At 39.4% G+C, this 12,108-nt stretch overlaps 1 protein-coding gene across 1 annotated transcript; it reads left to right on the top strand.

Annotated features, from left to right (window-relative positions):
* Positions 1-1,652: 1,652 nt before the first annotated feature.
* il7r (interleukin 7 receptor) lies at positions 1,653-8,083 on the top strand. Its single transcript, XM_030065460.1, has 8 exons — positions 1,653-1,826; positions 3,241-3,376; positions 4,055-4,212; positions 6,009-6,160; positions 6,275-6,428; positions 6,540-6,636; positions 7,129-7,201; positions 7,340-8,083. The coding sequence occupies exons 1-8, from the start codon at positions 1,742-1,744 to the stop codon at positions 7,766-7,768; spliced, it is 1,284 nt and encodes a 427-aa protein (XP_029921320.1). The 5' UTR covers positions 1,653-1,741; the 3' UTR covers positions 7,769-8,083.
* Positions 8,084-12,108: the final 4,025 nt, after the last annotated feature.

The following is a 12,108-nucleotide window of genomic DNA, read 5'->3' as shown; positions in this document are numbered from 1 at the left end:
CCTACAATCAGAACTGTTATGGCTTTGTGTTATTTAGTGCAGTTTGTGGTCATTTTTTTTTGCAAATGAAATGCCTCAGACCTGGCCTGCACTCTGACCTGCACTCCGTCAGACTGCTTGCTGTAGTAAGGCAGCATCAACTTAAACCAAAGAAACTGATATCACACCACTTTATACAGCCACATTTTCCCACTCTGCCCATTTCAGCACATTTATCTTCAGCTGACCGAGGCGCCGAGCACCACAGCAGAGCAGCGACGTCAGTGAAACAGATGCACACTGACGACTGGGGGGTTTACAACGATTTCTGTCAAACAGAGAAGTGCTGGTTTCTGATCTTCGTGTACAGAAAGTAATGAATAGGAGCAGAAGAGGAAAGGAAAACAGTGACGTCAGAGAGGCCCAAAGGTACTTCTCACTCAAGTTCCAGCTTAAAACACAGCACAATATTCAGGAAAAAAAGCTGAAACTTACAAAGGCCAAAAAAAAAGAAAGTAACGTGAGCCATCTAAACCCAACACAATAAACTGGCATGGACAGTGGTTTTCTTCTCTATTTTAGTCCGTGTTAACTGTGTAATGTTAAATTCTTATGACTCTTCATCTTGATCGCCTTATGAGAAGTGGTGCAGGTGTTAATATTCTTTTACACTGAGCCGCATACCGTGGTTTTGGGGGCCGGGGGCCACTGGAACGGGTTAATACTTTATTTTTGCGCTATGCTGAAATAGATCTGTAAGTCCTGGCCTCATTTTAAAACAAACCAGATCACTTGAATAGGCAGGAAGTGGTTTGTAGGTTACTGGTTAGTTTCTGCTTCATGGTTGTTGTTTTACACAGAGGAAGACTCTCTTGTCTCTGCAAGTCAAGGCTGCAAGTGAAGATCCACTGTGTGTGTGTGTAGGGGTTTTTTGACATTAGTGTACTAACTTGACTTATTTACAATCGTTTCTCTTTCACAACTGCAGACAGGTTACAGAACTGAACACTTAATCCACAAAAATGAATGGATTTTTGTGTTTCTTGTCTCTGAATCTATTGGGTTCAAGCATTTGCAGGTGAGCACTTGGTCCTAAACCCTTGGACTGAACACAGCTCCAGACTCAGACACGCCAGCTGTCTGGGCAAAAGGAAGCTAAATGGATTACTAACGTTGTAAGGGAATTCCCAGACCCTCAACAAACTATTTCCTATAAATACATTGGACTTTCTAAAATCTTGCACAGAAATAGGGCACTCCTTTTTAGTGCACTATTTTCTATCGCATTATTTCTATTATGACTGTTTTAAAACTTTTTATGAGTAACAGGCCCCTCATTGACTGTTTCCAAAATGTCCAGCTTTTGAGAAGGCCTTTGGTTGACCTAAGTAACTGGATAATGTTCCCATAGTCTTGAGGAATGAATGAAAGCTCCAGAGGCCTTTTAACTAATCTAGTTAAATGTCCAATCATCCACCTGGACATTTTAGCTATTTGTTCAGCTCTATGGCTTTATAGTTACGGCACAGAGCCTGTCCTAACCAAAGGTGGATTTTTTTCTCTCTCACTTGAAAAACATCCTGTAAGCGAGCACTTAACGTTTGCCACTCCCTCTTCCTCTCTCGATGCTGACGAGAATAGTTCACAGCTGATCCGCCAGAGTGAAGCGCCTTCAGTGTGTGTTTGTGTGTGTGTTGTGTGTGTGTGTGGAGTCAAACAGGTGAGTCTATGTGTGCAGCCGGAGGACAGACAAGGCGACGAGATGCCGTTATTCAGCTTGTGGATGGTCCTGCTGCTGGTGCCAGCAGGGACACAGGCTCAGAGTGGAGATGTGGACAGTGACATTGGTAAGGCTTAGGAAAAAAAAACTTTTTTTTTACAATTTTTATGCAGTTTGAAAAGAGAGGGCACCCTTTTTTTTTTTTTTTTTTTTTTTTTTTAGAAAAACTAATATTATATTAATGTTATGGATAAAACCCTGCAGGTTCATGTCAAGACCCAGAGAATTAATTTAACACTTTTAAATGTCTGACTTGAATCTGAAGTTTTGATGATAAATGTACACAAAAACCTAAAATTGAGCAAAGTGCTCTTATATTTTGGGTTATGATGAGGTAAAAGAGTTGCCCACAGCCTCATTTCTAAGATCTATTCTTTATAAAACTCACTCATCATTGTTCACCACAGCATCACCAGACGGGCTGCCCGCACCTTTCAAACTGCACAGTCTGCCTTTAGGCTTTATAGGCAAAGTGTTCAGCTGAGTAATTCCTTGAGCAAAACCCACACAAAATGCTTAAAACAATGACAACATCAGCAACAGGAGGACTTCCTTTGTTGACGTTGTCTTTGTAACAAACACCTTTTGGTCAGCTGGTGTCCCAGACTGCATCACGGTCTTACCATCACCAACTTAAGTCGCCTGCTTGATCAGCTGCATCACGGTGGCTGTGGAGGAGAGCCTTTTAAAGTTCCCGGATACGCTCAAATAAAATAGTATGTCACTATTTAAAAGGTTTTGGTGTGTGGTGAACACGGCAGCATTACCTCCACATCAGAAAATAAATGCATTATAATCTGGTATGACAGTGATCGGAATATGTTAACAGTTATAATAACTGGCTCTGGCCACAATTAACTGGCGGTAACGTAAACTGAATAAAATAGTGCAGTTCATTATGGATAAAATCAAGTTATTTCACCATCATTAGTACATTGTCGGTGCACGGCGTCTGTGGTATGGAGTGGCAGAGATGCCAGATGTAGGGAAAGGCTATAACACAAGCTCAACATTATGGCATTAATCTCAGAGTGATATTATTTTATAAGAAAGACTGCTGTGTACATGGAGCTCAAATAGGTGTGACATAGTCTGGCATATCATATTGACCAAATAATATTATCTAATCTTTAGCCTGGAAACACTGACAATATAAGCAGAAATTTGGGTGGTAATAATAATGATATAAATTATATTTGATATTTGACAAATTATGTTTGACTGAATATTTATTATTGCTTTGAGAAATGCTTTTCTCTCTGTTTTATTTGTGTTGTCACTATCTTTTAACCTGCATTTGTATTATATTAATATTTTGGCAGTGAGTACATTTGTATTTCATGCCACTAAAGCCCATTTGACTTGAGCTGAATTGAAACTGATGTCAGATGCAGGGACTTAGGCTTCACAAGATGTTTTCCAAAGTCCGCTGCAAATGAATGATTGCATCGTCTTTGCTGTGTGTTCTGTTTCCCCTGCAGAGCCCAGAATTAACTGTGTGTCTCACATCAGTCGGACAAAGGGAAACAGTATAACCTGCAACCTCGCTGCTGTCGAAACTGACGGCGAGGATGATGAGGATGATGTGGGGGATGATATAAAGAACATGACTGTGTGGTAAGGTTCAAACCTTTTAATGTTAAATTGGCCCACACACAGGGAAATGAGCATTCTCAAATGGTTCTTCTAAAGAACTGCTTTCATGAAGAACCATGAATGATGCACTTTATTCAGTGGATGGTTCCTCATGTTAAAAAAACAAACAAACAAACAAAAAAACAATTTAATATGGTCCTTCACTGAACCAACTAGCACCCCCAAGAGCTGTTTTGAAAAAGATTCTTTAGTGAGCTTTTTGTTGGTTAATGTTTTTAGAGGAACTATATCTGGTTGCTCAAATATCTTTTTTTGGTGGGTTTTTGGAGCCTCTTTGGGGATTCTCTGGAGACCCACTCAGAGAAACGGTTACTTAAAGAACCGTGGTCTGACAGGTTTGTTGTGGAATTAGAAATGGTTCTCCTGCCGCAGCACTATGAAGAACTATTTGTGGTTCCAGCTCAAACTTTTTCCTTTAAGAAATGAGAATTTACAGCCTTTTCCATGTATCTGTTTCTCTTCTTTTGTCTCCTTTTGAAGTAACTATTGATGGTTCTGCAGGGAACTGTTTTTATGGCAAAATGTTCTCCTGCATTCTCAGTCTAGAACCATGTTCGGCTCCCATTGGCACCTTTTTATTTCTCTGCGTGTCTGTCCCTTGACAAAATTTCAGATTAAATGATGTCATTCTGTTCACAGCGTCTCTAAAATGATCGACAACAAATTCTTTTGTGTGGGGAGTATTGGGAATACCGTCATCTCAATGGATCTGACTCCTCTCACTGCTCCTTTCACCCTGACTGTCCAGTTAAAAGGAGGAGGCAAAATAATGAAAACACTGGACCCAAGGAAAATAAGTACATACTTTTTTTTACCTGTTGTTTTTGCTCTGCTGAGATGAGACCTTAATGGCAACTCAGACTTACCTGTTTTTAAAGTTGTTCTCGGGAAGCTGTTTGTGTGTGACGTGCTGCTTCTCCAGAGTAGTGGACCTGGAGGCGGGACATATCTGGCAAACTGAGCAGTATTATGATTACTGAGTGGTAAAAGCCCTCTAACTGATAACAGATGCTGGCTATGACTTCTATTTCTTTGTGAATTCATCTGATTCACAATACTGAAAACCCTGGTGAAATGTCATTAAATTCATATTTTTATGATTTGTAAATGTCAGACATGCCCCTACCAGTCAAATGTCACAAATGATTACGTTTATGCAGCATCCTTAGTCACAGATGGTGAACCCTCCTTTCTCTGAAATTTTCATGGTGGGAGAAAGAGAATCAGATGATTATCGGGCTGTGGAGCTGCAGTGTGCGTGGTGTTTGGCACACAGAGGAGTTCAGCTGTTGATTTCTTCCAAAAACATGAGATAATGGTGATGAGCAAGAAAAATAGCAAAAGTAGCAAAATAAACAAACAAATAAATAAATAAATTAGCACAAAAATACAAAATTATCATTAAAATAGAAAATTATCAGAAAATGTGCAAATAATAATAATACTAAAATACAAATGACAAGAAAATGAACAGAAAACCTCCCACAAAATTTGTAAATTTTACAAAACAATTGTGAGAAACGCTATATTTTTAATTATTATAATCAAATAGAAACTTACCATGACATTAACCAAAAAATATATATACATATATATATTTTAATCAAATAATTACTGTCAAACAAGAAGGTGAATTTGGTTTACCTGGCTGAGTGCAGACATGGTGTTAGTTGTGTTAGTTGTTAGTAGGGATTGTCCCGTGTGTGCCATGGAGGGTCAAGAATGTGCAGGTGCTCATTTCAACCAAAAACGATAGCAGCTACAATCACTGTGTGTGAGTGTGTATGTGTGTGTGTGTTTGTGTGCGTGCGTGTGTGTGTGTGTGTGTGTGTGTGTGTGTAGTGTGTGGTTACAGTAGGAACCTGCTGACCCTCTGTGACTCAGGGTTGAATGACTGTGACATCCTGGATTCAGATCAGTTCAGCGACCTTTACTGCAAGTCGACTGTCATTTTTCAGAGTCTGAGGGATGGAAACTCCCCAGAGCAACAGGGTCTAGGTCCCCACAGAGGTGTGGAGGCTTGGCTTGGCTTGGCTTGGTTATGGTAATTGTGGTAACGGGAATGAGGTGTCACAGGCAGTTTGACAAGAAGAGGCTGATGCCGAAAATGCATCATCTCGCACCTTTAACCCCCTGAAACCTGAGCAAATTCACCTCGACAACATGGCAAGGAGGGAGACTGGAGGTGACACAAAAATTAGAAAGAAATTAGTAAAATGTTAAAAGAAAAATGACCAGAAAATTAGACAAAAATTTCAAAATACAAGCAGAAAATAAGACAAAAAATAATCAGAAAATTAGTAAAACATTACTAGAAATGTGACACAAAAACATTTAAAGAACTACTTAAAATAAATTTAAATATATATTTAAAAAAATTACCCTTAAAAAATACTGCAAAATGACCACAGAGCCTGTAAGACTTACAAGAAATTTACCTAAATAAATAAATAAATAAATAAAAAAGCCTGCTCATGGGCTCCTGGGATTGAAAGGTTGATATAAGGATTGTTAATGATCATATGCATTATGTGGAGACAGACTGTACCTTCCTGTTTGTTCTGCTGATTGCTGTCCTTTGGTGCCTCTGCAGTTAAACCAAAAAGTCCTCAGGTGTTGAACGCCACATTTTACCCAAAGGCAGACCGGGCGGAGATTCTCATTAAAAGTCCATACCACAATGACTACCTTAAAGCGAAAGATCTGCTGCATCAGCTTCACATCTGGAGTCCCCGCGACGTGATGGTACAATCACTTGATTTCCACGTCCATTTCCATCTCTCTCTTTAAACTTGTGAACTGGATTTAGCAGCGGATGAGTTTTACATTTTGTATGTTTCTGTTTTTTCCTGTGCACAGATGCGTAACATCACGTCAGAGCCTTTGATCATCGAAGGGGAGCATCTGCAAAAAAACACAGAGTATCATGTCAAAGCGCGGACGATACCAAACAGCCTTTTCCAGGGCACGTGGAGTGAGTGGAGTGCCACTCTCAGTTTCTCAACCCACATTGGTGAGAACAAGTCACTTTTACACTTTAATGCGTCTCAATGTCCAAGGTCATGTGTTTATTACCATCTTCTCTTTCTTATCCCAACTCTTTTGGACTGAAATGACCAAAAAGAACCCAAAGACACCCCTGTGCTGATGTACAACTTGATGGCGGCTCTTGTTGCGTTGTTCCTGGTTGTTTGGAGCATTGTTTTCTTCTGGAAGAAAAAGTAGGCCACCTCTCCTTTACTGACAGAAAATGCTATCATTGCTTTGCATGTGTTTCCAAAATCATGACAATCCCTGACAACCCAGTTTTACTCTCAAGCCTTCATGGTAAACTTGTATTCCAGCAACACCAGCCATCTCTGAGGAAATTACATCTGTAATTTTACAGCCAACACACCATCAAAAGTTATGTTTGAGCTCACACTCGTCATGCTGTATAATCCAAGTCGTATGCTCAGGACTCCTCAAATACATGTATTTTTGCTCAAATCTTGCTGCAAAGACCACTTCTGCAAAATCCTTTCATGCACAAGCAAATGTGTTTGTGTTTTGCTGTTATAAAATTGGATCAGAGATTGTTTGCGTTTGTGTTTTTAACATGAAGGCTTGTGAGTAAAACTTTCTTTGCCAGGGATTGAAGACAGCACACTGTGAGTATGTGACACAAAAATTAGGCATTACGTATCCCCTAATGTCTTGTTTTATCCCCACAGAATATACACCTATATGTGGCCAAGCATTCCACATCCTAAACACACTCTTGTGCAGATGTACAAGCCGATTAAAGTAAGTCCCTTTGCTCAACACATCAAAGTTCACATCCTTTGTTGTTGCTCATTACAGCTACTGGACATGACAGGAGCCGGTTCAGAGTGACTTGTTAGCTCATCCAAACTTGACAGTGGCTCTGCTCTGATTCTATAGGGCCTCCCAGGGACCTTCAACCCCGAGACGTTTGGTGACCTTGAAATCTACCCGGTGGACAAAATCGAGGAGCAGCATCACGGTGAAGCAGAGCTGAACGTTGCTGCTGATGATATTCCAAATTCGAAGGATCCCTGCTCCAGCGAGGAGTCCAGCGGGCAGACCTCCGACAGCTCCAGAAGCAACACTAGCGTCACCACAGAGGAGTCAGAGGTGTCCACGCTGCTGAGCCAGAGCTCCTCAGGGGGGGAAGACGACCTGCAGAGCAGAAGTCCATCCCCTGTGGGCGTCCTGCAGCCGGGACAAGGACAGGACAGAGCCGACCCTGCGCACAACACTGGAAAAAATTACCCTGAGATGTATGGAGTCACGCAGCAGGGCAAGGATGAGGCTTACGTCACCATGTCCAGTTTCTATCAGATCAAGTAGGTCAAGGGGACAGAAGGATGCAATGACAAAGGACGAGAGCCTTTTGGATGTAGCTGCTTGGTTTTATAAATTGCTTTTTATTTGACAAGATTGTATACAATTATGTATTTTTAAAGGACCGTACCAGTGGATTTGCATGTTTAGCGTAATATCTACAAAATGGATTTACTGTATATACACAATTCTTGTAATCTTTTCCCAATCTTTTGGTCATATTTTTTAGAACTCCCATATCATTTGTCCTCCCTTTTATCCAGCCATTAGTTTCCATTAATTCCACGATGATAAGAAAATGAACTTTCAGAGACTTCAACTTTCTTCACACCAGTATTTCATCACCATAATAAAGTCGTCCACATTAGTTTTCCTAAGAGCAGCAGAACTGTTGTGTTTTGATGCCTTGAAATTGGCCGGAGTGAAACAGTCCCTCCACCAGGGAAAATAGTCCACAGGGAAACATGTGCTTTCCACAGCCAGTTATCAGTTTTGTGGTTTATGAATGGTGACGATTTTGTTAGCCACAGAAGCAGAACATTGTATGGTGGAGGTTTCAGTCAAATATTCAAAATTGAAAATGAAGGATTTTGATTATATGTTGTGAAATCTTCAGCACTCCCACATGATTTGCAAAATGGTTTGTTGCAATGTAAAATGAGGGGAAATTGTGGTAAACGAGCAAAACATTCAAAAGCACTGGTGCGATCCTTTAACATGTCTCATACATGCCGTACTGACAAATCACAAGGAGTAAACTGAAACAAAACAAAGCTGCCTTTACCACGTCTGGTCTAGTTTGCACTTGTGCTGTTGGAACAATATAATTCTTGCTTCGTTGTGCAGGGGGACAGGACTACAGCTAGTCAAGTCAGACGAGGCAGTCAACCCCAAACTCTTCCAACAACCAACAGCACCAGATTTATTCTAAGAATATGTATGTTTTTGCGATCTGCCTGGTTAAAAAAAGGGTCGAGGAGATGCCAAACATAATGCTGCTTTCTCAAATATCATGCACTTCATCTCATCTTTCCCAATGTAGCAACAGCTGGAATGGATACACAGAATGAATGTTTCACTTTCTCAGACTCTGTATGTTTCTCAATGTGTCCGACTGTGCACTATATATACAGTATATTTCATAATGTCTTACTGTACTCGTTGTGGTACTCTGTTGCCAGCCACATAAGGCATATTTTCAAGTTATTGTATTTAAATGAAGTTTATAATTTTGTATATCAATATTAAATAAAGTACATTTTGTTAAAACAGTCTTGTTTCCATCTCTCTTTGTACATGGTAACCTGAAATATATAGCATCTGTTAGTTTTACATAGCATTCTATTATTGTTTTGTGATTTTTGCTTAAAAAAGTATAAACAGCAGAGTAGTTTTATACAATATGATGGTAGAAAAGAGAAGCACAGCACTTGAAAATGGAATCTCAAAACTAATACGCAGACCACTGGCTACATTTATATGGAAAGAAGAGGTTGTAGATATTACAAAGTTTTGGTAAAGAATGACTCATCTGAGGGAATCACAAAATCAGCTTCATGAAAGCCGCCACAGATCATAATAATATGTAAAAATGTTACATCAGCACAATTCATGAAATATGAAATGTTAGGCGTTTGAAGTAAAAGTCCTTTGATTTGGTAGCATGGGGTTGTCATTCATAGTTTCCATGCATTTTTCATCATTAAAATAAAGTAGACGTCCCTGTCAATGGAGGCGCTGACTCCACAGTAATAGTTGAGAAACTCCTCTTTGGTGACCTGCAGATGAGGAAAAAGAGAGCGAGCTTCACAATCCACCCACGGCATGACAAAGGCCTTGTCATCGACACTGCAAATCAAGTGGAAAATTTGCTGAAATTTGAAGTGGGACAAAGGTTATCATGGCAGAAGGCGATTACTAACCCCTAAGTGCAGAGAGTGAGACAGGCGCTGAGTTCATGTAGGAATTATGATTTATTAAAGGCTGAGGTGGAAACGGCAAAATTTCCTCAGTCCAGCAAAAGAGCTTTTACACTCTGCGGGTGTGGAAAAGGTCTTTTGGATGAAGAATTTCTGGCAAAATAAATAAAATAAAATAATAAAATAAAATAAATGATGATGATGAAAAATTTGCACTATCTATCTTCCGACAAGGCTTTTCAAAATGTCAGGAAGACGTATGGGGGCCCCAGACAGAAAATAATTTGGGGGCCTCGTTGATCATGAATAGATCAATGAAGGTCCAGATGATGAGCAGCCTGAAAGCTTTTATTCACCCTCAAACAAAATTCACTTTAGTTCTTTTTCTATTTATTTATATATATATATTGTGTGTGTGTGTGTGTGTGTGTGTGTGTGTGTGTGTGTGTGGTGGTGGGGGTAGCTGTTGCTACATAAGGAAAGATGATTTTTTTGGGGGCTACTTTTGGCTAATTTTCTAATAATTTTCGTGTAATTTTATAATATTTATATATATCACTGATCTAATGTTAAAATATATGCTGTAAAAATTTGAAAAAATATACAATATATTTTTGTCCTCATTTGCTCATTGCCTTTTTCTTCTCCATGTTTCAAGCAGTTAAAGGGTTTTATAATAAGAAAATTAAAAGAAACCAGAAAAGAAAATTTGCCAAAAAAAAAAAAAAACCCTGAAAATTGGCAGGCACACAAAAAACACAAAAAACTATACTTTTAAGTATTAAAATTATATATTTATCTGTCAGATCATTCATGCTGGTCTGCTGTCAGATTCCTTGTGTTTAAATGCATGATGTCTCCTCAGCACTACACAGCAGACAAATAACAACAAATCAATATTGATGGATTCCTGAAAGACGTTGGCATGTTTCTGCTCGGTGTGTTTTCTGAGACCTGGTAGTGCACTCACACCCAGCTGATGGAGGCTCTGCTGCACATCACATTTTGTCAGGGGAGAAAAGTTCTCTTAAAAGGAAAAGCAAAAGGCAGAGACTGTAGAGGAATTCATCAGTCAGAAATCCTGCAGGCTGACGTCAGTAAACCTCATGTCATGTTCTTAGTGTGTGGTGGGGTGGGGAGGAGAGGTTTCTGTTTTGCCTTTGTAAGCTTTTGATGCCTCATCTCCAGCGTGTGGAGAAAATGTCCCGCCTGTGACCAAACCTGATGCCAGAATTGAGTTTGATCACAGAAAGGGACTCGGCAGCATCTCAATTCAGTTGTGCCTGAGACGTCACAGTGTGCCTCACAGTCATATGGAAACAAAGACGCTGTAATTGTTCAGAAATATCAAAACAAGAACGTGCTCTCAGTCAGCGTGGTGTGAACATACAAACAAGATCTATATGAAGCTTAAGCTGCAGAAAGAGAAAACAGAAGACCATGGAGGAGAAGGAGAGGCACCTGCTTGCTCAGGGGCGTGGCCATCGTTTCAAAAGTAAGGAAAGACTTTCTTTTTTTCTTTTTCTTTTTTTTACCCTACAAATACATTTTTTTTATCTTTTATCATACAAACCCTTTGGAGGACGAGCAAATGCGCTTGATTACTTTCAAAAACGACTGAAATCTAAAATTAAATTACCAGAAAATCACCATTACATTTATGCCAAAATATGTAAATTCACTGTATTTATACACATGGTGTCTGTTTTTCTTTAGTTTCAATTTTTGGGGGGATTTTGTGGTACATTTACTTATTTGTTTACTGATTGATTGATTACAAATTCGTACAGGATAATTTTGTTGTTTTCTTGTAATTTCATTTAAAATACACATGAATAATAATTATAAATAGTTGTATCACATTTTTATTTATTTATTTTGCAGCCCTTCTTTTCAAATTTTTCAGATAGGCTATGTTGCACTAATTTTCTGGTCTTTTCTTTTGCTTTTTTGTGGTATTTTTCTGGTTATTTCTTGATAATTTGTTCATCACCATCACTTTTCTCCCGATGTTTTTGAAAGAAATGAAGTGAATTTGCTCAGTTTTCAAAATGGTCAAATGTTTGGGAAAGGCATCTGAATGCAGCTTTCACAAACATTTAACAAAAACATAAAGATGCAATAAGGCGATGCGGGTGAGGTGGGACAGTGAATGAACTATTTAATGACTGGACAAATGCTTAATGATTCGTAGGTGGAATAAATTGCAGGGTGCAGAGCGGCCCGGCTCCAGAAGTGATGGGAACATGCCGCCCGCCCTGCCCTATCCCGCTCTGCCCCGCCCCGCTCCATATCCCCATTTGTCCGCCACGCCCCTGTGCTTGCTGCCACAAAGTAGCTCCAACCACCAAATGCAAAGGATTACTACTGAAGTTCATATCTTGTATGGTTTTTATGTGAACAAATTATATCACATTTCATTTTATG

This window comes from Myripristis murdjan, chromosome 12 (assembly GCF_902150065.1).
Source record: "Myripristis murdjan chromosome 12, fMyrMur1.1, whole genome shotgun sequence".
Taxonomy (NCBI): Eukaryota; Metazoa; Chordata; class Actinopteri; order Holocentriformes; family Holocentridae; genus Myripristis; species Myripristis murdjan.
This window is presented reverse-complemented; position numbering and strand designations above follow the sequence as displayed.

What these genes read in the sequence shown, in the direction of transcription:
- il7r (XM_030065460.1), top strand. Translation starts at nt 1,742, where the DNA reads ATGCCGTTATTCAGCTTGTGGATGGTCCTGCTGCTGGTGCCAGCAGGG. An exon ending in AGATGTGGACAGTGACATTG is followed by an intron (nt 1,827 to 3,240) that starts GTAAGGCTTAGG and finishes TTTCCCCTGCAG; the next exon opens with AGCCCAGAATTAACTGTGTG. An exon ending in AGATGTACAAGCCGATTAAA is followed by an intron (nt 7,202 to 7,339) that starts GTAAGTCCCTTT and finishes CTGATTCTATAG; the next exon opens with GGCCTCCCAGGGACCTTCAA.